General features: G+C 42.6%; 2 protein-coding genes across 4 annotated transcripts in view; both read left to right on the top strand.

Annotated features, from left to right (window-relative positions):
- The window catches only part of ago1 (argonaute RISC component 1), a 29,872-nt gene extending 14,212 nt beyond the window's left edge, over positions 1 to 15,660 (top strand). Inside the window, exons 5-19 of one of the 2 annotated variants that reach the window (XM_036135242.1) lie at positions 1,336 to 1,472; positions 1,707 to 1,841; positions 2,613 to 2,700; positions 2,989 to 3,136; positions 3,228 to 3,347; positions 3,480 to 3,602; positions 3,690 to 3,823; positions 6,331 to 6,515; positions 6,838 to 6,997; positions 7,379 to 7,469; positions 10,368 to 10,562; positions 10,652 to 10,786; positions 10,874 to 10,975; positions 11,116 to 11,315; positions 13,452 to 15,660. In XM_036135242.1, coding sequence (XP_035991135.1) covers positions 1,336 to 1,472; positions 1,707 to 1,841; positions 2,613 to 2,700; positions 2,989 to 3,136; positions 3,228 to 3,347; positions 3,480 to 3,602; positions 3,690 to 3,823; positions 6,331 to 6,515; positions 6,838 to 6,997; positions 7,379 to 7,469; positions 10,368 to 10,562; positions 10,652 to 10,786; positions 10,874 to 10,975; positions 11,116 to 11,315; positions 13,452 to 13,560 — 2,062 coding nt within the window. In that variant the 3' untranslated portion in view covers positions 13,561 to 15,660. Of the gene's footprint in view, positions 1 to 1,335; positions 1,473 to 1,706; positions 1,842 to 2,612; positions 2,701 to 2,988; positions 3,137 to 3,227; positions 3,348 to 3,479; positions 3,824 to 6,330; positions 6,516 to 6,837; positions 6,998 to 7,378; positions 7,470 to 10,367; positions 10,563 to 10,651; positions 10,787 to 10,873; positions 10,976 to 11,115; positions 11,316 to 13,451 lie in introns of both variants that reach the window. The other variant, XM_036135241.1, reaches the window with a different exon arrangement.
- Positions 15,661 to 17,638: 1,978 nt separating this feature from the next.
- LOC105934862 (protein argonaute-3) overlaps positions 17,639 to 27,371 on the top strand; it is a 47,302-nt gene continuing 37,569 nt past the window's right edge. For both annotated transcript variants that reach the window (XM_036135244.1, XM_036135243.1), the window contains exon 1: positions 17,639 to 18,520. In XM_036135244.1, the coding sequence (XP_035991137.1) occupies positions 18,502 to 18,520 (19 nt within the window). In that variant the 5' untranslated portion in view covers positions 17,639 to 18,501. The remainder of the gene's footprint in view (positions 18,521 to 27,371) is intronic.

Raw genomic sequence — 27,371 nt, 5'->3', positions numbered from 1 at the left:
TGTGTTTGACAAAACGACCGACATGAAATGGAGAAAAAAGGTGGAAAAAAACCAAGAGGAGCAGTGCCTCTGTCCGCACCGCTCTGGGAGGAAAATAGTGTTGAAAGGTAAATGAATCCCTGGATCACGGCGCAAACAGGCGTACTTTGAAGCACAGATTGATGCGGCGTTCTCTCTGCATCTCTTTTATACATCAACCTGGAAAGTGAGAAGCCAGAGAGGAGATGCCGTCACACAAGCAAACTTTGAGATGACCATTTAAGCTACTGATCTCATCATGTGCAATACAGAAAATACTTTCTCACCTCTTTTATAGAGTTTTAATGTATATATTTTTCTGCAAGATTTTCCATTTCTTCTAAAATGTTTATTATTCAGAGCATTTCTGTAAATATAAAATATGCTCTATACTATACTCTTTGGATATTTCTCCAAAGAGTATTCAATATTCTATTATTTCTTTATCCTTTCTAATCCTAAATTACGTTACTAGAGCCGTGCATTGAACCAGTCTGGCTGCTGAAACTAATACATTTCCTCTTAAGGGGATGATGAAGTTTATCTTAACTACATATTAATAATTGTATGATTGTTAAAGAAGTTTATGTGAGCATTTCCTCCACTGTTTAGGCGGTGGATCAGCCAATCAGCTCTCTCTGTTTCCGCCTTCTTCCTGCTTAAGACAGTCTTAGGAGTAGTGACTCCTAAAGTGACACTCTCTCACTTTAGGAGCTCTCTTAAGACCCAGGTTGCTTTGTGAATAACTTTTCTCTTACCGAGGTAAATTCTAATTAAAAAAAATTGGGAAATTTTAAGATTTATCCGACGTCACTAAGAGCTACTTTTAGTCTCACCATTCTTTAATTCCAGCAAATGTGTTAGATTACAAAGTGTTAATCTAGGAGAGCTCAATACTAATGCATGCCTCGTTTCTTTAGTAAATAAATAAATAAATTATATATATATATATATATATATATATATATATATATATATATATATATATATATATATATATATATATATATATATATATATATATATATATATATATATATATATAATGTTATTCTCCTTCTACTTTACATATATGTGCTACTTTGTGTTAATTTTATATAATAAATCCTCAATAAGAAAATAAGAAAAGACATCAGTGGTTGTAATGTGACAAAATGTTGAAGATGTATTAATACTTTTGCAAGACACTGTATTTAATTTTTTCAGCAAATATGGATTCAGAGACCAACTTTTCCTGTTTACTCATTCTGGAGTAATCCTCATTCCTAGAAAAGTATGGCCAAAATATGCACACTCATCGTTTTCTCCTCCAATTAGGTACACTCCAGTGGGTCGCTCGTTCTTCTCCCCTCCTGAAGGATACTACCACCCACTAGGTGGGGGGAGGGAGGTCTGGTTCGGCTTCCATCAGTCCGTGCGTCCCGCCATGTGGAAGATGATGCTTAACATCGATGGTGAGTCATTATTGACAGCATTCACTAGAGTGTGATGTTATTCAGTGATCCAAGTGACTTATACCGACACTGCCATGCTATGAAATGCATTCTGGGACAAAAACTTTGAGCAGTATGTGATGTTGTTTTTGCTTATAAGGTGTTTAATAAATTAATTTACATTTAGATGAATGGCCTGTGTGGCTGAAAGCTTGTTTTTTCATCAGTTTTCTGTTGCTCTCTGTCTCCCTCTAGTGTCTGCCACGGCCTTCTACAAAGCCCAGCCTGTAATTGAGTTCATGTGTGAGGTTTTGGACATTCGCAACATCGATGAGCAGCCCAAGACTCTGACAGACTCGCAGAGAGTTCGCTTCACAAAGGAGATCAAAGGTGAGAAGGAAAGGACCTCCTGAACATAACAGAACTCCTAAAGGATTTCTGAAAAAAAAAAAAAAAAAAAAAGAACTCCTAAAGGAGCGAACCGTCTCACCCTCAAATGTTTTCATCTTTTCAAATTCAGATTAAACTGTAGCAAAAGTTACAGGATATAGTTTGTCGTCAGTATTTTTTTCTTTAAATTGGGTTTTTTCCTCCTTTAGTTAAAGTTCCTAAACAGTTGTTTAGAGAAATATAAAATTAGATTTTAGTATTTTCCAGGTTTGAATGATTATGGTGAAAAAGAAAAAGGAGCATGGAAAAAAATCTTTTGATTCTCCATTTTTCTTGCAGATTGAACTTCAACTGTCTGAAAATGTTTAGGTCTGACTAAACTTTTACGATTTACTTCTAAGATAGTTTTGTTTTATTCCTAAGCTATTACATACTACCCGTATAATTATATACAAGTATATTATATACTACACTAAAAGCCAAATTTATGATGATTTGCTTTAATCTTTGTATGTCAAAATCAGAAATTTGAAATTGAATAAGTTGATTAAAACATTTTTTTACTTTTTTGCAGTTTAGATCTTTTTAAAGTCCTGTTGAAATTTATGTATCATTAAAAAATATATTTCTACATAAAAAGGACTAAAATTGATAATGTGAAAAGTTTTTAGTTTTAAACTTCTATAGTTGTATAGGAACTGGCAGTGTTTGATTTCTTTTTCTCCCGGTTTTCTGATTGTGTCGGTGCTTCTCCGTTCTTTCTGTTTGTAGGCCTGAAGGTTGAGGTGACGCACTGCGGACAGATGAAGAGAAAGTATCGAGTATGCAACGTCACCAGACGTCCTGCCAGCCATCAAACGTAAAGAACCTGCTGTCGAACGGAGCACAGCTGCATTTGAGCGTCACAAGTTTTAGTTTATTTAAACCTGATGTAAGACAGAATAAGGGGAATAACACTCTGAAGTTAAACCCAAACTTCATCCGACTATAATAAGTTTTCGTTTTAGCTGCTTTATAAAGGAATGGGAGCTTTTAAAAAGAAACTAGATTAAGAAAATTTCCAAACAGATTTATCACATTTGTAATGGTACATGCAACTGTTCCAGATGTGGAGCTAACCAGTGACGCAGGTTATTTTTCCGCTCAGGTTTCCCCTGCAGCTTGAAAGCGGGCAGACGGTAGAATGTACAGTGGCCCAGTACTTCAAGCAGAAGTACAACTTGCAGCTTAAATACCCCCACCTACCTTGTTTACAAGTCGGACAGGAGCAAAAGCACACCTACCTGCCCCTGGAGGTGAGGAATGAGTCGGCGGATTAAAGTTAAAGTCGAGATTTTATTACCTTTTGTGTGTAATACCGATGTGTTTTTTTTTGTTTCACTCTAGGTGTGTAACATTGTAGCCGGTCAGCGGTGCATCAAGAAGCTGACAGATAATCAGACCTCCACTATGATTAAAGCCACAGCTCGCTCTGCCCCCGACAGGCAGGAGGAGATCAGCAGGCTGGTGGGTTCTGGAGAACGTTTAATGGAGGCCGTGCATATGACACGAGGCTATATATCTCAGTGATTTGTGGCGCAGGCAGTGAAATATGAGCCCCCCCCCCCCCCCCCCCCCCCCTTCCTTGACTCTCCTCAGATGAAGAACGCCAACTTCAACCTGGACCCGTACATCCAGGAGTTCGGGATCAAGGTGAAGGACGACATGGCCGAAGTGACGGGCAGGGTGCTGCCAGCGCCGATTCTGCAGTACGGAGGACGGGTAAACGCAGCTCATTTTGTCGGTAGTTTCACTAAACCTCGGTTTTGGGTTAAACGGCTGCTCCTCCGGGTTTCCCCCCCTCAACAGAACCGGGCCATTGCCACCCCCAACCAGGGAGTGTGGGACATGAGGGGGAAGCAGTTTTACAACGGCATCGAGATCAAAGTGTGGGCCATCGCCTGCTTCGCCCCACAGAAGCAGTGCAGAGAGGAGGTGCTCAAGTAAGTGCATATTAGATTCTCAAGGGTTAGTTTTTTTTTCTTCTTTTTTTTTAGGAGGGAAGATTAAAGTGGGTTTCTCTCTGAACATTCATCTCTTTTGCTTTTAAAAATGTAAGCCATTAGATTCAGTTGAGATGTTTAACAGGAAGGGATAAATTTGTTTACCTTTTTCACTCTATCCTTCTCCTTCTCAACTCTTTTTTTCATTACAGAGTGGAGTGAAGTGGAAGTAAAGGGATATGTGGTTTTCCAAATTTTTTTTTTTTTTGATAAGCAAAAGCCTGAAAAGTGATCTTCATACAGTGGTCTGCAAAAGTATTCACCCCCACTTGTCAATTTTCATGCTTTGTTGGATTAAAGTGGATTGTTTGAGAGTTTGCGGCATTTCATTTACTGAACATGCCTACAACTTTGAAGATGTATTATTTTATTTTACTGTGAAGCAAACGACAAACAAAATATGTAACTGATACACATACACACAAATACACATACGGTACTTTCTAAATCCACCTTTTGCAGTCAGTCACAGCTGCAAGTGGCTTTGAATGGCTCTCTAGGTGCTCGCCACATCTTACCACTGGGATTTTTGCCCATTCCTCAAAACCAAACTGCTCCAGCTGCTTCATGTTGAATGGTTTTAACTTGTGAGCAGCAACGTTGAAGTTTAAACATATATTCTCGATCGTATTAAAGTCAGGATTTGACTAGGCCATTCCAATACATTTAAATGTTTCCCCCTAAACCGCTGAAGTGTTGCTTTAGCAGTACGCTTTGCATCATCGTCCTGCAAGAAGGTGAACCTCCATTCCCGTCTCAAATCGTCACATAAAGAATCTCTTCATTATGTGACTCTGAAGGTTCAGGTCTGAGTCCTTCACTATTCCTAGATTTCGGGCCTGATCAGTGGTTTCTAGCTGAGGCGACTGAAGCTGTGTGCTAACTTTTTATCGCTCCTCTTTTAGTCCAAAAATTATTGTTTTGTTTTTATTCAATTGAAGAAAATTTTGGTACATCCATGCATTGATTTCTTCTAAGCATTTCCTCAGTTCTTGAACTGGTTCATAGTCACCTGGTGACATGGTGATGTAAAGCTGTGTGTCGTCTGCATAGCTATGATAACTTATGTTGTTTTTTATTATCTGAGCTAGAGGGAGCATGTAGATATTGAAGAGGAGGGGACCCAGGATGAACCCTTGGGGAACCCCATATGTGATTTTTGTCGTCTTCGATGTAAAGTTACCTACTGACACAAAAAATTCCCCGTCCTTGATGTAGGATTTACAGTTGAGTGCTGTACCAAAAATGCCGACCTAGTTTTCCAGGCGCTGTAATAGAATGCAGTGATCGACAGTATCGAGTGCTGCACTGAGGTCCAGTGGTACCAGCACTGTGGTTCTTCCACAGTCTGTATTTATATGGAAGAATCCAAGAAGGCGGCGGTAACTCTAGAGCAGCTGCAGCGAGCCACACCTCGGGTGGGAGAATCTGTTGACAGGGCAAGGCTGCAAGAAAACCTATTAAAGGCTGCAAAAGACTTGAGACTGGGGCTGAGGTATACTTCTCTGCAAGGCGGTGACCCAAACACAATCAAAGCTACAGTGGAATAGCTTAGATCTTAATGGTATAAATGAGAATCTGAGTTATAACTTCAGAATGAATGTTTACAGACCTTCCAAAAAGAAAGTTAAAAAACAAAACAACTGGACTTTTTTCCAAAGTCTGAAGACGTTTCACTTCCATCCAGAAAGCTCTCTCAATTCAAAAGTCGTGTGGAGTTCCAAGCTTTATATTATTGCCCAAAAAGGCCTTATTATGGCTTAGATGACATGCAAATTAAACCAAAACTGGTCCACCCCTTTGCAATGGGGAGTCGTTAGGGTCATCGTTGGCCGGGCTTACAGGGGAGATGTTGTGATCACCTGCATGGAGTATTGAGGTGAAAATTGGAAGGAATCAAACCTGTTGCTGTGTTGTAAGTGTTTTGAAAGTTGCAACACAGCAACAGGTTTGATTGCTGTGTTTTGCAATAGGTTTGACTTTGGGGAAAAAAGTCCAGTTGTTTTGTTTTTTAACTTTTTTTTTTTTTTTTGGAATGATCATGACCTGGGTCACTGAGAATCTTCATCAGCATATTTACAGACCTTCATCCAAAATGGCTGAGCTTGAGTTACTTTACAGTGAAGAATGTATTTTTAGTCATTTTCAGCCTGCATATGGTGTCTGGTAGAGACGGGCAGTAAATTAAAGCTTTATAAACTGACTCATGGGGGTTGAAGACGAATGCACGCCACACTTTCCTTTTTTTAAATCATAAAAAGCTACGTGTCCTTTTCTTTCCACTTTACACATGTGTGCTAATGCGTGTGTTGGTCCCTATAAAATGACATGAACATTTTGGTCGTAGCGTTGGGAAAAGGTGAAGTAAATTAGGGGAATACAGTATGCTGTGTTTTTGTAGTCTGGCTGTCACGTGTTGTCCTGACCGAGCTGTGGATTTAACTCAGGAACTTCACAGACCAGCTGCGTAAAATCTCTAAGGATGCCGGAATGCCGATCCAGGGCCAGCCGTGCTTCTGTAAATACGCCCAGGGAGCCGACAGCGTGGAGCCCATGTTCAGACACCTGAAGAACACCTACTCTGGACTTCAGCTCATCATTGTCATCCTGCCTGGAAAGACTCCCGTCTATGGTAGTTTATTTCTGACCAGTTGTGCACTCTGCGGTTGGGTGTAGCAACTATTTTAATAATAGTGTAAATACCTGATGCTCTATTTGCATTTTATTCAGTTGCTAGTAAATGATTGGCTGATTATTCCTGTGAAAATAATGCGGATTAACAGCAGGGGAGGAAATACTCGGGTTCTTTAAAGGAGTAGGGATGTACACTCGGCTGTAAAGCGCCGTAACATGGCACCAAGACAGGATGATGATCACAATACATTTATCAAAAGAATGCCCCCACAGTCTTTAAGTGATCCAATGATTTTTTTTTCTCCTCATATTGTTTTCAGCGGAGGTGAAACGTGTGGGAGACACTCTCCTCGGCATGGCCACGCAGTGTGTCCAAGTCAAGAATGTGGTAAAGACGTCGCCTCAGACCCTCTCCAACCTCTGCCTAAAGATCAACGTGAAGCTGGGAGGAATAAACAACATCCTGGTCCCTCACCAACGGTGATTTTATTTTATTTATCTAACAATTGGTGCAATTTAGATGGTTAAAACTTAGGAGCTGCTGTGAATAATTTATATATGCTGCTCAAAATAATAAAGGGAACACTTAAACAACACAATGTAACTCCAAGTGTGTCCCCTTATTTTTTTTTTTTTTTGCAGTATACTTGCAATAGACATTAGTTTAATGCACAGTCTTCTTTTTCTCTCAATAAAATGCACGTCCTCCTCCTAAGGTTTACTGTAAGGAAATGGTGAGGGAAGTTCTCTTAGATGTAAATTTTGTTTTGTCAGTAAAGCATCATGTAAGGACTCTTAAAAAGCAAACCTTCCTTGATCAGCAGTCCTAATTTTCCTCCACTGTCCCATGTGCACCGTCAGGTCAGCTGTGTTTCAGCAGCCGGTTATCTTCCTGGGGGCGGACGTCACGCACCCTCCAGCTGGAGATGGCAAGAAGCCCTCCATTACTGCTGTAAGTGCCTGAAATCACACAAACCTTAAACTATATCACTGTTTATTTCTGTTACATTGTCTCAGGAGAACGTTAAACCCCCCAATCTGTGGGCATTTCACTGCTTCTGGCTCTGATGGGACTGAGTCAGTAGAACTATTTTACAGTTTCACAGTATTTAAACAAAGCTCTCAAACAGAAATGTATAACATGGTCTTATCACTTTTATTTAAACTGGGAAGTAAACTTTATTTTGGCTGCTGGTAAGATAATACACAGATCTAATCTTACCTATAAGAGACATTTATTTCTGTTTTTGAAGGGTAGACTTACTTAAAAATCATAGTGGATTCTAGGTGCTTTTTAGGGAGACTGACTAGTACCTAGTTAAATAGGCATTCTATAATAATAATAATAATAATAATAATAATAATAATAATAATAATAATAATAATAATAATAATAATAATAATAATAATAATAAATACATGTAATAATTTTTTGCGTACCATCCTTTCGATTGTCGTTTTCAAAGTGCTTTCCAGAGAAAACTAAAGGCAGATAAAAACGAAACAGAGATGCCAGACGTAGCTTGCTGAGTGTAACGGGTCGCGCTCCTTTAGGTTCCACCCCATGGCTGTTTGTGTTTTCTGGAAATCTTTTCCAAATGACAAAATCGTTTGAGTTAGTGACGCGCCCAGCGTGTCCACAATACGCTGCAAAAACGGAACAAAAAATAAGTCATATTTTCTTAAAATGAGTGTGTCCTTGATTTGAGCAGGTAAATAAGATAATCTGCCAATGGAATAATATTTTTTGCACTTAAAATAGGAACAACTCATCTCCATTATCTTATTTCAAGTGCAGGATGTCTAATTATCTTATTTTAGGGGTCAAAATACTCATTCCATTGGCGGATAATATTATTTACCTACCTAAATCTAGGACAAAAACACAAATTTTAAGAACATTTTACTTATTTTTAGGTCCGTTTTTGCAGTGTTCAGGGTGTGTGTTAAGTGACCTTGGCAGAGGTTTTGATGACGTAGCTGGTGACGTTTGAAGCCTCGTTGGAACGAGCAGAAAAGAGTTTATCCCTACTTAAGAAAAAAAACTCTTTTGACTCACTCACTACATCCCTGCTCCGTCAAAAGATATTTTAGCAACGAGCTGTGACCGGTATGATTGGATGGTTTCCGGTGGTCTAGTGGTGAAACTCTGCTCTGTTCCCTGCTGAGTCATGGGTTGGGCCCGTCGCCGAGGTTTACAATATTTGGATTTTAGCTTGGAACAGAGATTTCTTTTACTCGATGAGGTGTACCCTCAGCCCTTACTTGTTTCTACTTCAATTCAGCTTTTGCATCATGACGACAGATTAAAATCATAGTCAGACTTTGTTTCTTCAGTTTAAAGCTTCACTCTGCCTGTTATGCATTTATTGTCCACTTGATGGCACAGTAGAGCCAATTGACCCGTTATGAGCAACTGGATGGGAATCCTCAGCGTTTCCAGTTTTCATCTCATCATCACTGCTTTTAGCAAAACTGACCGGCAGTGTGCAGCAACAGCTAGATGAGGGCGGTGCTGTTGTTCTGTTGCACATACAGCTGAAGAAAACCCTGATGGAAGCCCTGCAATCTCATTACTGAGGGCTTTAAATCGCTGGTAAATCCCATACCAAGGCTTATTTTTTTTACATCTTATTCCTCGTATAGAAAAGCTGGAAAAACGATGTAATATTGGATGGAACAGATTTATAATTTAAATCTGAACATTCTGACAATATTTGAGCAATGAAAATCACACCATTCCCTAGTTTTATTTACATTTCAAAACCACGATACCATGAATTTAGTTAATGTAGCAGTTAATTATTTAGCGGCGTTTTCCCAGCGCTTTCCAAAGTGCTTTCTTTGTTCCGCGTTGGCTTCAGTCACGCCACGTTTGTCAGAGTAATCCGTTTATAGTCAAATAAAAATAGGAAGGACATGTAAATAATGCAAATAACCTTAAGATCTCCATGAGAACTCGCTGGTTGCTTGGTAACAGTGACACTGGGTGTCTGCGGCGCTCTGAATCGCAGGTCGGAGCAGAACAACGCAGCTATAGATGGTATGTTATAGAGAAACACCTTTAACCTTTTACACAACTTAAATGTTGTTGTTTTTTTCTTAGCTGTTGTCATTTATTTAATCAATGATTAAACCACAAAGGTCCATTAAATTTAACTTAGATCAGAGGAGATATAATTAGATTTTTTTTTGTCTTTGAAATCGTCTGCCAGTCCTATTATCCCACGGTTGACGCACAGCCTGACTCTGGATTTATTGCCTTGTCATGACAAACGTAGAGGGTGAAGCTGCTATTTTATTTCTTTTTTTGTATAGTTTTAAACAAAAGGGGGTGGGGGGGTGGGGGGGAGTAGTAAGGGCGGAGCTGGGAAACAAATGGCTCATCACTGACTCACGTTCAGAGGAAATGACGTCAACTCTCGTCCGCGCTTGACCTCAGCTCAGCTGTGGTTGGCTGGGTTGTTGCCTAGCAATCGTGACAGATGATTGAGTCACGCAGCCCGAGCACGGGAGAGGTGAGTGGGTACGTTGGAGTGATCCGGTGTAAGGAGACGACAGATGACAAATAAATAAAGTTTAATGCCGAGCCTCTCGGGTCCCAGGTGTGGCCTTTAGGGGACGCTACAGCTCAGATACATAAAAGGACAAACGGAGGGAAAAGGAAGAAGGACTGAAGCTGCTGTACTTTGCTTACATTTCCAAACAACAAGCTGTATTTAAATCTTTTTGAGAACACAATGAATCAGCTCACGTCCCTGTCGCCCTTCATATCCGGATCAGGCGGATGCAGCGTGCCGCCTCATACCTCACGCAGCGCTTGTCCTTCCTCTCCCGCTCCCTCCTCCAGGTGGTAGGCAGTATGGACGCCCATCCCAGCAGATACTGTGCCACGGTGCGTGTCCAGAGACCCAGGCAGGAAATCATCGAGGACTTGTCCTACATGGTGCGGGAGCTGCTCATCCAGTTCTACAAGTCGACCCGCTTCAAGCCCACCAGGATCATCTTCTACAGAGACGGGGTTCCAGAGGGACAGTTGCCTCAGGTGTGTTTTAAAGTTTACATGCTTATGTGATTTATTTTTATTTTTTTTCTCCCCTCAGCTTTAGTCCTAACTGAATATCCTGTGTTCAGATTCTTCACTATGAGCTTCTGGCCATCAGAGACGCGTGCATAAAGCTGGAGAAGGATTACCAGCCCGGCATCACCTACATCGTGGTGCAGAAGCGCCACCACACACGCCTCTTCTGTGCCGACAAATCTGAAAGGGTGGGCCCAGTTTTATGGCAAAATTTTTTTTTCTATTTTTATAAGTTGTTTGTGTGTAATTACTCATTATTCTGATTTCTCTGACAGATTGGGAAGAGTGGGAACATACCTGCAGGGACTACCGTGGACACCAGCATCACTCATCCCTTTGAGTTCGACTTCTACCTGTGCAGCCACGCAGGCATACAGGTCGGCTTAACAAACGCTTTCAAGCTGGTCACACCTTTACCTTTAACCCAACTTGAAATGTTCTCATTGTTTTACTCTCCTATTTATTTTTTTAAAACGCACACACGTTCACCGAACATCCCGCCTCTCTGTGTCCCCAGGGCACCAGCCGCCCGTCTCATTACTACGTCCTATGGGACGACAATCGCTTCACGGCAGACGAGTTGCAGATTCTAACATACCAGTTGTGCCACACGTACGTTCGCTGTACCCGCTCCGTCTCCATCCCGGCACCGGCCTACTACGCTCGGCTTGTGGCCTTCCGTGCCCGCTACCATCTGGTGGACAAAGAACACGACAGGTTTGGCTGGAGTACATTTAATGTTGGCTGTATATAATGATGTGACGAGATATCCACAGAGATTCCATTTATCACCGTCCAAAAAAATGATTTGTATATTTTCTTTTTAAATATAATTTTACTCTTACTAGAGAAGTGTGCTGGTTGTTTTAATGGACCTATATTGGGTACAAGTGTATCTCCATAAACCACAATATCACTCAACAGGTAATTTATTTCAGTAATTCAGTTCAAAAAGCAAAACTTATATAGTTTCATTGCATACAGCAATGTACTTCAAGTGTTTATTTCAGACTTAGACAACTTTATTTGTCATTTTGTATGCACAGAGTGCGTACAGAACGAAATTTCGTTTGCATACATCTTGAAAAATCACAGTAAATTGCAGTAAATTTCAGGATAAGATGCAGCAGTGATTTATGTAAACAATTGAAATGTAAACAATGTCAACAATGCAGGGGAAATAGACAGTGTGCGATTCACAGTGTACAGGTGAGTATTATTAAAACCGTGTAATATACGAATGTGGTACAGAGTCCATTTGTGGTTTCAGCAGTTCAATGATTTTTGCTTATAGCCAATTAAACATGTAGTTACTCAGAACAGTGAAATATTGTATAAAACCAGTTTTTAATTCGGAAGTGTCTCCCCGCTGGTGAGCATGTCCATGGACTGTACAGTATGTGCACTCAGCGCTTAGGGACCTGTTTGCATGACTGTATCAGTGCTGTGTGGGCATGGAGGGAAACAGCCTGTTAAGTTCCAGATTATTTGTAATAATCTGGCTGTTTTTTCTTTTTTTTTTTGGCTCTGGTGTCTCTAATGTTCTTATTGAGAATATGCTTTGTCAGGCTAGTTTGCTGGTCAGTCATGCACAGCGATACCATGGCCATGAAAACCTGGGCTACATCCGATTAACGCCTGTAGGGTTAGGACTCCTAAGTGCTGTCCGAATAGTGCAGTCAGTAAGGAAGGAGGTAGGAAAAGGAGCCTGCATGCTTCCTCTCACAGCTCATTTAGCATAGCAACCCTGCGACGCCCCTTACTGGAGCTGAGGAGCTATAAGCAATCCCATAATCCTTTGCGTGACATGACGTATAAGCACAGCATACCTCACGGAAGTTACAAAAATGTGTGGAGAGAAAAGACTTTGTGCACTTTGTAGGTAATCTTTGGAAGGCTGTAGGCCTGGATTTGACTCGTGTGATCCATGTGGGTTTCCGTTACGTTAAAGACGTCGGAGCACAGCAGTCCGGAGCTCCTTTCCTCCCCACGATAAAGTTCTTACTGATGACCCCATGAAAGGAGCAGGAGCTATAATTAGATGTGTTTGGATGGATCGTTCCTTAAGGCCGTGATCCCAGATCCTGCTGGAAAATGAAATCAGCATCTCCGTAAAGCCTGTGAGGAGACTGAAGCAACAAGCACGTTACAATTTGCTGGTAGACGTCCGCACCGACTTCGGCTTGATTAAAAACACAAGGACCCGACAGAAGATGACAGCTCCCTGAATCATCACCAACTCTGGGAGCTTCACCTCAGGCAACATGGAGTCTGTGCCTCTCCACTTTTCCTCCAGACTCTGAGAGCTTCATTTTCAGATTAAATCAAATTTTCAAATTCTACTTTCACAAGAAAAGAGGACTTTGGACAACCGAGCAACAGTCCAGTCTGTGCGGGGAAATCTCCAAACTCTCCAGCATCAATCAAGGCCTCGTGAACGTCAAACCAATTCTTTAACGGACTCTGACTCACAGTCCTGTAAGAGGCTACAGTCGGTCCTGCTGCTTGTGTAACTTTTCCTACTAAACTTTTCAGCCACGTCCTTGAAGACAGCGCTCTGAAAAGCGAGATTCTTTAGCAGTAGCCTTTTGTAGCGTATCCTCCGTCTAGCGGGCGTCGATAGTTTACCGCGGGACAAATGTTAGTCAGTCGTCGTCTCTGTGGATCTGGAAGCTAGAAGACGGCCATGACGTTTCTGTGCTGACAAACACATTTTTATCGGTCTTATGTAGTCGGTTCAATTTTCTGAGAAGCTGAAGGTTGGAATTCTTGTTAGCTGTTATAATGCCATTTTAATGTTTAGATATTGTAGTCATCGAGATGCACGTTTAACTCGTCTTCTCTCCTTTGCAGCGGGGAGGGCAGCCACGTGTCGGGTCAGAGCAACGGCCGGGACCCCCAGGCTCTGGCTAAAGCTGTCCAGATTCACCACGACACCCTGAGGACCATGTACTTCGCCTGAGCTCCACCAGCCGTCGCCGTCGCTCCCTTTTTCCACCTCATTTCTACCTGAGCGGGCGCAAAGCCCACTCCCACCTCATCCCCATCCCTTACTCCCAACAACTGCCCACTACACACACACACACTCCACAGACACGCCAGCAAGTCTGCTTCAATCAAAAAAAAACAACACAACACCACCCCCCCTGTAAACACAGGCTGAGTCTGCAGCCTCATGCACTCGAAAGGTTTTGAATATTGTTGTTGTCTTCTTCTTTTTTTTTTTTTTTTTACTTTATCAGAACAGTTCCATCTTTTTAGGTTGAATTTTTAATAAGTGAATATTATTATGTAATTGTATTGTATGCTACCTTCACACTCCTGTCAATATAAGTATGCAATAGGGATAGGAGGAAAAATAGGCGCTAGAAAGGAGGAAAAATATGTTTTTTTTGTTGTTGTTTTTTTTTTTTTTTTACTGCCGCCATAATGCTGCCTCTACCCATCCGGAAAGCCGGATGCCAGTGTTCAAAGCCCCGTAAGGTTGGGGAGCCTCCAGATGGGCGGTACTGAGCACGCACACTTATATCTATCGTTTTTTTTTTTTTTATATTATTACTTCAAGACCTACATTTATGTTTTTAATTTTTGATGAAATGTTTTTGTAAAACAGCCTTGAGGAGCCTGAGATATGGTACATTAGCACTTAGTGTTAGCAATGTAGGTGCCGCCAGTCCTGCACAGAAAGAGCTCGTTAGTTCTTCGGTTCAGCGGCGACAGACGGCAGCGGCTGTAGCTAGTGTAGACGCAGGAGAGAGGCGCCGCCGCACTCTCGGTCCTGATTGGCCAGTCCCTAGAGATTTAGCCTGTAGACGCAAGCCTGGCGTAACACTAGAGGGACCATTCGCATAGAGTGTATCAAATATACCTGCACCCCATGCACCTAAACCAGCATTATTAACCAGCCAAAAGTGACGCCAACCAATGAAAAAAGGGGGGCACTTAAACAGGAAGATAATCTTTTACTCCTGTATTCATTGCTCTTTAAGGATTCATGAGGCACTTTTTTTTCTCTTCTTCCTTTTTTTGTTTACGTACCGATTTATTTGACAAAATGATGAACTTTGAGACTTGAGAGCCCACGGCAAACTTTCACTCCCGCACTTGCGTTGCTCGCAGAACAAAGGCGACGTGCAAGGTCAACACTATCCTGGAGGTTCGAAAGCGCGGGAACAAAAGTACCGCGACGGCTCAAGTGCCGCCAAAAGCTGAACGACGCGGCGCGTTCCGGCTTTTCGATCGACAGCATTCTCGTCATACCTGCACACACACACATACACGCCTATCTTCCGTCTGTCCTGCTCTTCCCACTGCAGGCGTTTACATATCACAGCCCGGAAAGCAGAAGCACACACACAAACTGAGCTCTCGGTTTTCTGTCTCAGCCTGCAGAGGAAAAACAACGGCCCAAATGCACTCGTCTCATCTCCCGTTCCGGCCAAGCAGTCGCTCACTCGCCCGGCCTCTATAACGTCGCTCCTTCCTCGCCAGCCGTTTTTTTTTTTTCTCCCACTTTTCAGGCATTACAGTTATTCAGCGTCCTCTGCCCCAATCCCCTGGTCTGTGTTTGCCAAATTTCTATTGGTGCTCTGTGTGCATGGGCGGCACGGACAGGGAATTTGCTCATTGGACAGGGTGGGCCCCCTATTCCTGCTACTTAATACGCCCTGCCTTTTACATCGTGTAATTCTCTGGATTTATGGGGGGGGGGGGGGGGGAAAAAAAAACAAATGCATGTAATTATTTTTTATTGACTGGATATTCTGAGCCACCTTACTTTTTGGTTTTCTTAGAGGTAGGAGCCTCGCGCTCACCACTGCCTGTCTGTTGTTTTTGCCTCGACTGTGTAATGGTTATAAAGACTGCTTATTTTTTTTTATTTTTTTTTGTCATTATGAATATCGTGACTATTGTCAGTGTGTTTCCTGAAGAGGGCACCGCGGAGACGGTCTCAAAAAAATTCCACTTCCGCAGCCCTCGAAGCGCCTCAAACCTCGTCTGGCGCCCCCCTTTTAGACGTCGACAGGGATCACGGAAAAAAGCGATCAGACGAGTTTGATTTTAAAAAAAAAAATGATAAAAAAAAAAATATTTATGAACTTGCCTAATCAGAATGCCTTTGTAAGCCGTTTTAACTGATCCGTCATTGTGTCCAAGGTGATTTGTATATATAAATATATAATATGTACATGTTATATTTTGGCCCAACACACACACACACACACACGCACACGAGGCCTTTTTCACACTTGAGGCCAGTGTTTAACTGCTTGTTGTGTACTCGACAACTACCCGTCAGGGGCGCCACTAAAATCAGATGCAGTTCTTTACTTACCGAAGCCACAAAAGCACCTTGCAAAGGGGAGACGGAAAAGTTGCAGTCGCCCCAGACATGTATCGTGGACACGGGAGAGTCGGTTCCTCTCCATCCAGCCTCACGGTCCGACAAAGCAATATTGAAGCCACTGATCATGAACAGTCCTTCTCTTAGCACTTCCCAATAGATATGAATGAAATGACATGGAAGCATATTGTTTTGGCTCTGTGTGTGATAGTATTGGAACTCTGTTGGGGAGGGTTATTTTTTAATGAAAATAAAATTTGTTTTTTTTAAATTTTTAGTGTTTTTTGTCTTTTTTTAACTCTCCTTCCAATGATGAAAAGGTAAATGGGGTTTCTTCTTCTGAGTTTTACATGGAGATGTCTTTAAAGGGTGAGTAACTTTTAGCCATATTTAGTGCATTGGCCATTCTCACTCTACTGGAGTGAGACTCAAATTTCTTAATTTCTCACTCTTGCCACATGAATCTCTGTTTCTTTCCCCCACATTGCTGTTTGGGGCTCATAAAGTGGTCCTTGGGTAGTTTTCCCTCTGAGCTCCCAGATGCTCCTTAGCCCTCTGATGGTTAAGGCGTTGCGTTGTTCCCTAAATTATCTTGTGTCCAAAAGAAATCGCCTTATTTTTATCAATGTTGCAGCAGAATACAACTTAATCAGTTGCGTAGTTTGATCCGGATGATTTTTCTCTGACAAGTGTCTCGATGAAATTGTATTTTATTGCACTAATTCAGTTCTAAAAAGGGGAAACCATTATATTGTGCATATATTACACTTGATACAGTATTTATGCTGCTAACTTTGATGAATTTTAGCTAAGGAAAACACAAAATGTAGTCCTTCAAAAAATGAAGATGAATGAAAACAATTTTATAGAGAGAAATGTCAACCATTGAAAGGTTTGTCCATGCACGTGCACTGCAGGGTTTGGGCTCCTTTTTATGAATTACTGCATTAGCAGTGCAGGCCTGTGGCCCCGTTGATGTGCTACTGAAGCCCAGTTTAATGGTGTCCTACGTTTGGTCTGCATTCCTGGTCACGGAGTCTCTAATCTTAATTAAAAACGGTGGATAGTGTGGTCGTAAAGGTATTAGTGCCACTGGAGGAAATAAAATCAGCATCTCCATAAAGCTGGCCATATGGAAGGAGGCAACAGGTGCTTTAAAGCAAACTAGGCGGCTGCCTGCTCTGACTTTGTATAATTTCTAATCTATTAGACCAACCAACACCAGCCGGCTCTCTATTGGCTGCAGTAACTTGATTTCCAAATTAATTGCAAAAAAAAAAAAATAATAATGTACCACTGAGCAACAGTTTGGCCCTTTTCTCTGATGCTTCTCTACATCATCCGTGGCTAAGCACTAATTTGCAGGTTTTAGCCCATCTCTTGGACACATTCGCTGGCTATTGAAAACATTTATCCATCTCCTCCAAACTCTGAAAGTGCTTTACTTCCCATTCACTCAAGGCTGAAGTCGTCCCTGATGCCTGTCCCCCATTCTCCTGCCGCACTTTTTCCTTCCACTAAATTTCCCAATGGATTATGCTGACTTGATCTGCTCTATCATCAGAATTAACAAGTTTCCCCCCGTGTGCGATGAATCTTACACGCCGCGAGTCTCCGATTGCGAATTTAATCACTGGGAAATTTACATAAAATGTGTTGATACATAAAAAAAAAAAAACGACAACTTATCTTCCGCTGATTTATTCAGAAACGCAGGATTGCCTACTCCGCGTGAAGGCGGAGTTGGTGGGGGGGTTCTGACGTCTGGCGAACGCCGAGCCCACCTCTTCCTGTCGGTGTCAGAAAGGCAACTTCACCATATTTAGCTGGCTTGCCAGCCGGAGCCCTGCGGAGTTATTCTGTCAACCAGCCTTGGGACAAACCCCGACGCTCGTCGGCTGGACACACTGCGGGGCTGACAGCTACGCTTTCACACGCCCGGACACAACTTCCAGACGACGAAGACGGAGCCCGGCGACCCGCCTGCAAACAGCTGCTTTAAACGCGAGAAGAAGAAGAAGAAAAAGAAGAAGAAGAAGAAAAGTGGTCGTCGTCTGTCAGAATTCCAACTATCAGCCGAGCTAGCCGAGCTCCGCTAACTCCTCCGGCGGTGACGCGTTTTATGTCGTCCCCGCAGGCGGCCGTACATCGGTAGGGACTGATTTGGACTCGGTGACCCCGCTGCGATGATCTCCTGACAGCTCCTCGTCGCCTGCCCCCCCACTTAGCCTGGCTAGCTAGCTAGCTAACTCGGCTAACAAGCGGCTTTCTCGGTTGCCCGCAGCGGCCGGCAGCTCTCGCCGTGGCAGTGCGGTCCCGTTTTAGCAGTCGACGTGCGGGGAAAGTGGTTTGTGGAGACAGCCGGGAGTGAAAAAAAACAACCACCACCATCCATAGCTGCCTTTTCCAGAGAGGGAGCGAAAAGGAGGGGCATCTGGAGGGGGGCTTTTAGGACACGTTGTTACCCAGCGGAGGCAGAGACGCCGGACCTGACGGAGGAGTCCCACCGAACGTTTGACATCTGTGATCCGGGAAGCGAACCGGGCCGGGACCTCATGAATGGAAATCGGAACTACAGGTAACTCGGCTTGGTTTCTACTTCTTTTTTTCTTTTTTTTCTGACGGGCGTCAATAAGCAAAGGGCGCAGTAGATCCATCAAGCTGGATCGGAGGTTCTCGATCCCCCGTGAGCTGACAGGCGTGCGGCGCGGCGTTCACACTGGATCATCCGGGTCTGCGGTGATCCAGGTCCGGACGGGCAAGGTGTGCTCGTTTTTTTTTTTTTTTTGGATCGGAGGCTTTTATTTTTAATTTTTTGGTGGTGCTTGTCTTGAGGAGGTGGTTCCTGTTAGTTTGCGGTCATCGGGCAGGTGAAATGACAGTACCTACTACCATAAAGTAAATGATGCCAAAATCATGTGTGTGTGTGTGGAAGTAAAGATTAAAACTAGTTTGTTTGTTAAAGTAAAATATTCTGGGTTCTTTCCTTACAAGCAAAGCTGTGGCCCCAAATAACAGAAAGTTTATTCATTTCATGAAATGTTCAACTAACAACCTTTTTAATCAATATGCTAATATGTCTTTTTTATCGTAAGAATAAATGTCACTTTTAACAGTGCTTTTGTTCAGCAGCAATGTAACCTTTTATTGTTATGGAATATCGTCACTGTTAATTAAACAAGTTTTTAAACACCTTTTCCCTGCTGTAGATAAATAGGCAATTTTTTGTCAGACCAAAACATAAACAATATGTTTGTCTATCTGGCTATCTTAATAATAATAATAATAATAATAATAATAATAATAATAATAATAATAATAATAAATAAAAAAACTGGAATATAGTTTCTTATTATTATTATTATTATTATTATTATTATTATTATTATTATTATTATTATCAGAACTTCTGTAAACCAGGAGCCAAGACCAAAGTGGAGTTCTACCAACAAAATTTCTATCCTCAAAAATGTCATAGTAGTTCATCCAACTCAAATGTGACTGTGTTTAAAAGGTTGATATGATCTACATTCTCTAAACTGTTGTTAAAATTTTACTTTTTAATATGGTACATTGCAAGAAGGAAAATAAGTTGGTAAAATCTTCATGAAATGGGTGCATTTATCAGTTTTGAGTAGGCGAATAGTGCAGTATATCCAATTATCTTATATTAGGGGTCAAAATACTCATTTCATTGGCAGACATTCTTATTTACCTGCTCAAGTCAAGGGCAGACACGCCCATTTCAAGAACTTTTTTTTTTTAACTCGCTCAAAGTCAGCTTTGGTTTCGCCCTGCTTGGCCCTATAGGACGATCTCATGAATCTATATTCATGCAACATGTGGACCACGTGTAATTTAACTGCTTGGGGTGTGATGACATCATGAGATGCTTATAAACTACCCAGAAACCCACTTCAACATTTCCAAACCACTCCTTTAACTGTGGGTGAAAGATAAAGCCCATCCATGGCTCTCTTCTAATAACTTCTAAATGTTCTCAGTTTAGTAGTTTAGTGTTTTGCTGCTAACCTGGTAATACCCCCCCCCCCCCCCCCCCCCACACACACACACACACACACACACACACCTTGATCCCAGTGGCAGTTAAACAGTCTTGAACCACCTGGCTTTGTCTCCATTGTAACGGAAGCTTTCCCATTCTGCGGCCATAAACCCAACGCCAGCTTCTCTTGATTAGCCGGCGATACGTGATACTGGTGTTGGCCCGCCGCCCGCTCCCACCTCCTCTCTGCTCCCCCCCCCCCCCCCCCATTCGCCCGTCGGCGCCTCGGGACTCCTTCGGTTCTCCCAGCGCCGACGGGCGAAAAGGGACTGCGAGGTGTTTTCCCACCAGCGTGTGAAGTGACAGAAACGAAAGAACGTCTGAGGTTCTGGAAACGGCTCTCCGCGTCGCAGTTCTGATACTTTTCTCTAGATCCTGACTTTATTTTGCACCGTAAGAACTCCTTTTAAAAACATAATCCCTGGGGAGCATGATTGAACCTGATGACCTCCCGCTGCCCGCGTCCTGTGGTTTGCCGGTCGGGGAAACCCTCGGCACCCTGGGAAACCTGCCCACCGTGGACGTGTTTGCTCGAGCCTCACCGCTACCCTGCATTATGTAAAGTGTGTTAAAAGCGCGGTCGATGTTTTCACTTTGAAAGGCATTACTGCATCGATACGGACCCAAGCTGTTGCTTGATCATTTCAGGCCTGACTTAATGTGCTGTCGGCGTTGGTCGTCAAACCTGGATCGTCGCTGGCCGTCCAGGCGTGTGCTTGGGTGACTGATTAATAAGTGACCCTCCACCGGTCGGTCTGCAGTGGGGAAAACATGATGCTTAGATACTGGGGATCCCTCTCCAGAAGCATATTAACCAGGGGAAGCGACGCTTTCATCAGCTCAGCTCCAGAAGCATCAGAAGGAGACGTGTTTGGAGGCTTTAGAAGGAGAAAATCCTTTTTAACGTTGTGTCCGTGTGCTTCGTGTCAGCTAGTGAACATTATCTGATTATGGTGTAAAGAGAAAACAAGCCCTTGTCATATGAAGAATAACGTAGGGCTGGCCGATAAGTCAATATCGATTAGACGTATATCGATGATAGGGAAAAAAAAAAAGGGTTAATAAAAAGTTCAATAGAATAGCAGATTTCTTTCCTTATACATTCTAGCCTATCATGTAGGTTAATATTACAGTTATTAATCCTCCCGACCAATCACAAACGCAGACCCAGGAACCAAGCTCCGCCCCCTTCAGAATTCAGAGAGCATGCGTTCTTTTTATTAATTTTTTTCAAACTTGCAGTTTTGGTAAGAAGTTGATTGAATAAAAGGTTTAGTTTTGAATTCATTTTGTGTTTTCTGTATCTAAAAATAAGTCGCTAGGCAACAGCATAAAATGCTCAGGGCTGCACTTAAAATATATGTTTTGAATTTGTTGATAATTATCGATATTGATCAATATGATTTCTTTTTTCGATTTAGTTTTTTTTTTTCTATATCTTCCAGCCCTATTATAACGTGTAGGCCCAACACTTTATTGTTGTATTTTCTGTTAACCTTCTTCATTTCTATAATCCTCATCTATAAAACAAGATCCAAAAGGGACGCATCTGAACCCTATGGTTGTTTCTAATCCATTGACATTTTGCACATCTGTGATAGGGCTGTTAAAATTAATCAAGTTTGAATTTGAATTTTCTTTCTCACATGCTCACAACAACAATGTAACCCACAAACGTATGAATCGTAGAACATCTGTGACATTCCTGGTAATGATTTTAGTTTTAGTCACACAGCATGAGGAGCAGACTCACAGCTTTGTGCAAAGTTAACGTCTTTTTAAAAAAAAATTTTTTATTGCTGGTCAGGTTTACTGGAAGGACGATGAGATGTCTTTTCAGAGTACAGCAGGCGGTGGGGGGTCCCCACCCTCCTGTCCACCTGTCACTTTGCTCCCAGGTGGGGTATGAGTTGGCTACAGATGAATCAGCTCTGTATGAACCAGAACTCTGCTTGGGGACGGTTTTCTAGTAAACCGCCATAGAGCATCATTCAGGTGGATATCTAAAAAAAATAAAAAATAGAAATAAAAATCTGTTGCCATTTCCACCATACTCTTGTCTTCCCTGCATGTTTTTTTTTTTTCCAGCTGCCTTTGTTCGATCCTCTCCTTCCCGCTCTTTTTTTTTTTTTAATGTATTCACAGACAGCTCAACCCTCCTCCCCTCCTTCCTTGGTTACTGCTTCTGTTTCCCTCGCCGTGCCCCAGTGGGAAACTCTGCCTTCCCTGTCACTTCTCCTTGTAGGTCGATTCTCTGTGGATTTTGGACAGACAGTAGGGCCGGCTTTGAGGGAGGGCTTAGTACTTGATTTGCAGTCCCTCCTCATAATACTCAGTTCATTCAAGCAGCAGGTTTACAATGGGCTACATCCCTCCCTCCTCCTCCTACCCCCCCACGTCTCTCTGCGGTCCCAGCCGCCCATAAGGCTAACTACTGGCATATTGTTGGTTTCTATGGAGAATGCAGTGTAGCAGTAACCCCCCCCCCCCCCCCCCCCCCCAATACCAAACCCTTTCGGGTCTATATGGGAGCACTCTTAACTAAAAGAAAGTGTATTTATTCACCTTAAGGGCATTTTATCAAACCAATGATTTTTTTACAAGGGTAACTACTGTCGGACTGCTTTTGCTTTCCCAATCAGTCTATTAATAGTATTTGGACAAAGTGGTTATTTAGATGCTTAATTAAATCAAATATCATTTCTATACACAACCAAAGTAGCTCCAGAATGAACGAGTTTGTGTTATGTTGTCAGCATCGCCCCTAAACGTGGGCTGGCATGAGGACTTTATGGAATGATGACCTTCAGTCAGAGTAACACAATATTTACAAGAATTGTTTTCACTAGAACAGTTTATTACACAATTTAATGCCATTTATTTAAAAACAGAAAAGCGACTATCTTTAAAATAAGTGAATGGATAGAAACTTAAGCCCAGGCAGGTTAGGGACCTGGGAGGGGAAACCTGCATATTTAATTTCAAGGCCGACTGGCATGGCAGAAATCACTTTGTTAATCATAAAAAATAGATTTATTTATTCAAAAATCAGATTTGTATCAAACCACGTCTCTTAAATGGGAAAGCTGAGACACATCATGTCAAGTGTTGTTGCCTTCAGTATGATTTTAGAAGATGCAAATTAAAACTTAAGAAATTGAAATTGATCCCAACAAGAACATTTTTCATCGACTTTTTTTTCTTCTTCTTCTTAAATTAAAATCTATCTAACATTGAGTCTTCCAGGAAATGACTGGGACTGCATGTTTTGCTCTAAATGCCATCTCTCTCCCCTCACCTTGGACAACTAGAGTATCTTATTTATGAATGTTCCTGTTAAGATGCTAACATATTAACTGTTTCCTCGGTCTAGTTATGTTCTTATTTGTAAGAAAAACAAGTAAAGCTATTGTCGGTAATCCTGTTCAGAAACACCTATTTTTTTATTATACTAGGTAAACTCATCCTACAATCCTGAAAGTAGTCAATATATTATGTATTCAGAAAAGGAAGTTAAACATTTGATCTCTGAGAGCTGCAGGCCTGTAAAAACTAACCAATCACCACCCTTCGGTGTTAAGAGCAGAGATTTGTTAGAGTTTTGTTCCTGCTCTCACCCCCCTCTGTCCCTCAACTTCCCGGGGCATCGCCTTATCTATTGGCTGTCCCACATGTCAGTCGTTCTGACGTGCTCGCGCAACGGCAGTGTGCGTCCACGTTCCTCGTTAGTTTCAGCTTGCTAGCTTGCTGCCCATGCGCACTTCTAGTGTTTATGTTTACGGTTAGCTTAGCGGTTAGCTTAGAGGTTAGCTTCGATGTTAGCCGTTCATTGTAGCTCCACTGCTCTCACCGTAAACATCAAACATGGTTGAGAGTCACAAGAAGCGAACCGCATTCATGTTAATGAAAAAAAGGGGAAGGACTCAGTAGAAAGAAATAAGACCAGGTTGGATTTGGGAGATTTCTTTTTCATGCAATCCCCCTGAACAGCGGAAGAGCAAGGTTAGATGGTCTTGTGCATGCACAGTTATACAAAAAGGGACATGGAGAAACTTCCGTAAAAATCGCCGACCCTAGCTTTAATTGTAATACTGTTCCTTAAATTAGCACCGTGTACCTTTTTGGCCACTAGGGGCGCTAGACCTGTTCAGTCCAGGTTTAATGGCCCTGAAGGCCACTGGCAACACTGCACTGTCGCAAAAAAAGATACAGCTTCAGTGCTGGACTCTCATGTTGATAACGATTGAAAAGAGGTTACAATCAGGAGGTGAAAGCTTCAATTGATCGTTTACATCAGCATGATATAGAATCTAAAATCTCCTATGCAGGAAGTGTACCCATATGACATCAGTGTCCCTCGCATGGCATTGGTTAATTCACCGTTAATAAAAAGCGGCGCCCTACATCTGAATTAAACGGCTAAACTACCTCGCTAGCATGAAATAAAGCCCCACAGAGCTCTGCTACTGAGCTCATATAGGAGTCAGGGGTGTTAAAGCAGAGACTCATCTAAAAGTTGCAGGACACCAGATGTCAAACACTGGAGTTTAAGGCCACTAGTCTGTGGAGGGGGGGTGACACTATGACATCCCTGATTTAGGCTTTCCACATAAACTCCTCTGGTCGGCTTACCGGTGCTTTGTATGAATGAAATTACATATTTATGTGTATCAGTCATCGCCTGCCAATATAAAAACTTGTGAATTCCTATTTGTGACTTAACTTACTCCGATCTGGCACGAGGCTGAGATAGGTTCTTAACCTCCCCCTTCCTGAAAAGATTTGTGTAATTTCTTCTTGTTCTCAATAAGCCTCGGCTTCGCCTTGAAGTGGGTGGTGGTGGTGGTGGTGGTGGTGGGGGGGGGGGGGGGGGGGGGGGTTTCAGCATATTTGCATGTTGTTGTGACCGAGCGTAGCCTTGCCAGCTCGTCGGTACGGGGCGGCCGGCTGGTGTTTATCTCTAGCCAAGAGTGGCGGCGTCTCTCCCTTGGGTGCCAGATGCATCTCTTTCTGTCTCCTGAGGTTTTCTGACGGGAGCCGGAGGGGAGGCGTCTAAACGTCCGGGGACGGGGCGTCCGTCTTTCTCTGAGCAAACGCGTCTCTAGGTTCGGCCTCCTGTGACTGACGCTATTGTGCCTGGTTACTGAGCACTCGTCCTCTTCCTAACGCCCGGCCCTCTCTGGTTAGAAATACAACAGCTGTATTGTGTGTGTGTGTGTGTCGGCTTTCGTGTACGCACGCATCGGCGGCGTGAGAGGGGACGTTTGTGCATGGGAGCGCCGTGGCTGAGTGGGGGGGGCGGCTTTTCAGCGCGCAGTTCCCTTGGCCTCCTGCCCGCTGTTTACAGTGCGACTGTGTTGTGTCACAAGGCGGCCCAGTGGAACGAGTTCACATTGCTGAGATGCTTCTGCAAAATGTTTCTCGAGGAAAAGGAATCTCGATTTGCTGCCGTACTACAAGGTTTTTGAAGCGAGTTATTTGTGCCACGTGAACAAGTGCGTGCAGCTGTCGGTTTCCTTTCCTTTTTTTTTTTTTTTATGTCCTTCACGCACATGAAACATTTATGCGGTTAAAGCCGTAGCTGAAGTTCATCTATTGGCCGGATCTGAAGGGGACCTTTTTTTTTTGATTGCGTGAATGTTGAGGTTTCTACTAGAATATCAAATATTAAGATCGTCTGTATAGCAGTTGGCGTTTTAAATGGACATTTGTGTCAGAGTCAGACCTGGATCAAGTTGAGCACACTTAGTTTGATAAGTCCTTACACCGAAGAACAGAGGCTTAAGAAAAGCACAGTATACATTTTCTTACACCACGTATAATCTTAAACAAGTTAAGATTACACATTGTCAGAAAATATTGGGATTTAAAAGACTTTTAAGTTTTTAGAAGTTATTTTTTAAAAGGATCTCCAGAATGCCAGCTGAGATTAAACAGCAGAAAACTGCAAAGGTTCTCTCACTTTTCTGATTTCATGTCTTCACAGACCACACTGATGGGGTCGATCTGATCCTCCATCTAACTTCTTTGTTAAGGCATGTCCTTCCTGTCATTATCCACGCACACACACACACACACACGTTCTCTCTCGCTCGCTCTGTCTAAACCGGTGGTCCCCACCCCTGGTCCTCGAGTCTCCTTGCTGCTGCACAGCCGACTTAAATGAACGGATTATCGCGAGGTTTCTGCAGCACTCGATGGCAGGCTGCTGAGGAGGTCATGCAATCATCATTTGAATCGGGTGAGCTGTAACAGAGACGCGTCTAAAAGATGCGGGACAGGGTTGGGAACCACTGCTCTAAATCAGCAGCGTGAACACAGTTCAGCGTCTTCAGTTGAACTTCAGATTTTTCTTTAAAAAATGAGCGGAGAGATCTTGGAAAACTCGTAAAGTTGGGACATTTTTGATATGCTTTAGAGTGAATGTTTGATTGTTACAGCTCTAAACAAGTGTTGGAACCAGACCAGTGGGAAAAGTCAATTCAATTCAATTCAATTCAATTTTATTTATATAGCGCCAAATCATGAAACATGTCATCTCAAGGCACTTTACAAAGTCAAGTTCAATCATATTATACAGATTGGGTCAGATTATACAGATTGGTCAAAAATGTCCTATATAAGGAAACCAGTTGATTGCATCAAAGTCCCGACAAGCAGCATTCACTCCTGGGGAAGAGTCATCTGCATTGTACATGGCTTTGCTGCAATCCCTCATACTGAGCAAGCATGAAGCGACAGTGGGAAGAAAAACCACCCATTAACGGGAAGGAAAAACCTCCGGCAGAACCGGGCTCAGTATGAACGGTCATCTGCCTCGACCGACTGGGGTTACAGAAGACAGAACAGAGACACAACAAGAGAAACAAAAAAGCACAGAAGCACACATTGATCTAGTAATCTGTTCTACATTAGATGGAAGTAGCGGGTGAGCCGTCTTCTCTGGATGATGTCACAGTTAACAGAACGCCAGACCAGGTGTACCTACTATGAAGAAAAAGAGAGAGAGCAAAAGTTAAAAGCTGAAATGACGACAGTCATTTCAATGTAATACAATGCAAAACTGGAGAACAGTAGACTGAAGAACAGTAGAAATCAGTAGAGTGAGAAAATTAGACCCTGATGTCCTCCAGCAGCCTAGGCCTATCACAGCACAACTATAGAGATAGCTCAGGGTATGAGCCACTCTATCTATAAGCTTTGTCAAAAAGGAAAGTTTTAACATTAGTCTTAAAAATAGATAGGGTGTCTGCCTCACGGACCAAAACTGGGAGTTGGTTCCACAGGAGAGGAGCCTGATAGCTAAAGGATCTGCCTCCCATTCTACTTTTAGAGACTCTAGGAACCACCAGCAGACCTGCAG

Source organism: Fundulus heteroclitus, chromosome 3, assembly GCF_011125445.2.
Source record: "Fundulus heteroclitus isolate FHET01 chromosome 3, MU-UCD_Fhet_4.1, whole genome shotgun sequence".
Classification (NCBI taxonomy): domain Eukaryota; kingdom Metazoa; phylum Chordata; class Actinopteri; order Cyprinodontiformes; family Fundulidae; genus Fundulus; species Fundulus heteroclitus.
The sequence above is the reverse complement of the archived record's forward strand: the minus strand, read 5'-3'. Positions and strand labels throughout refer to the sequence as shown.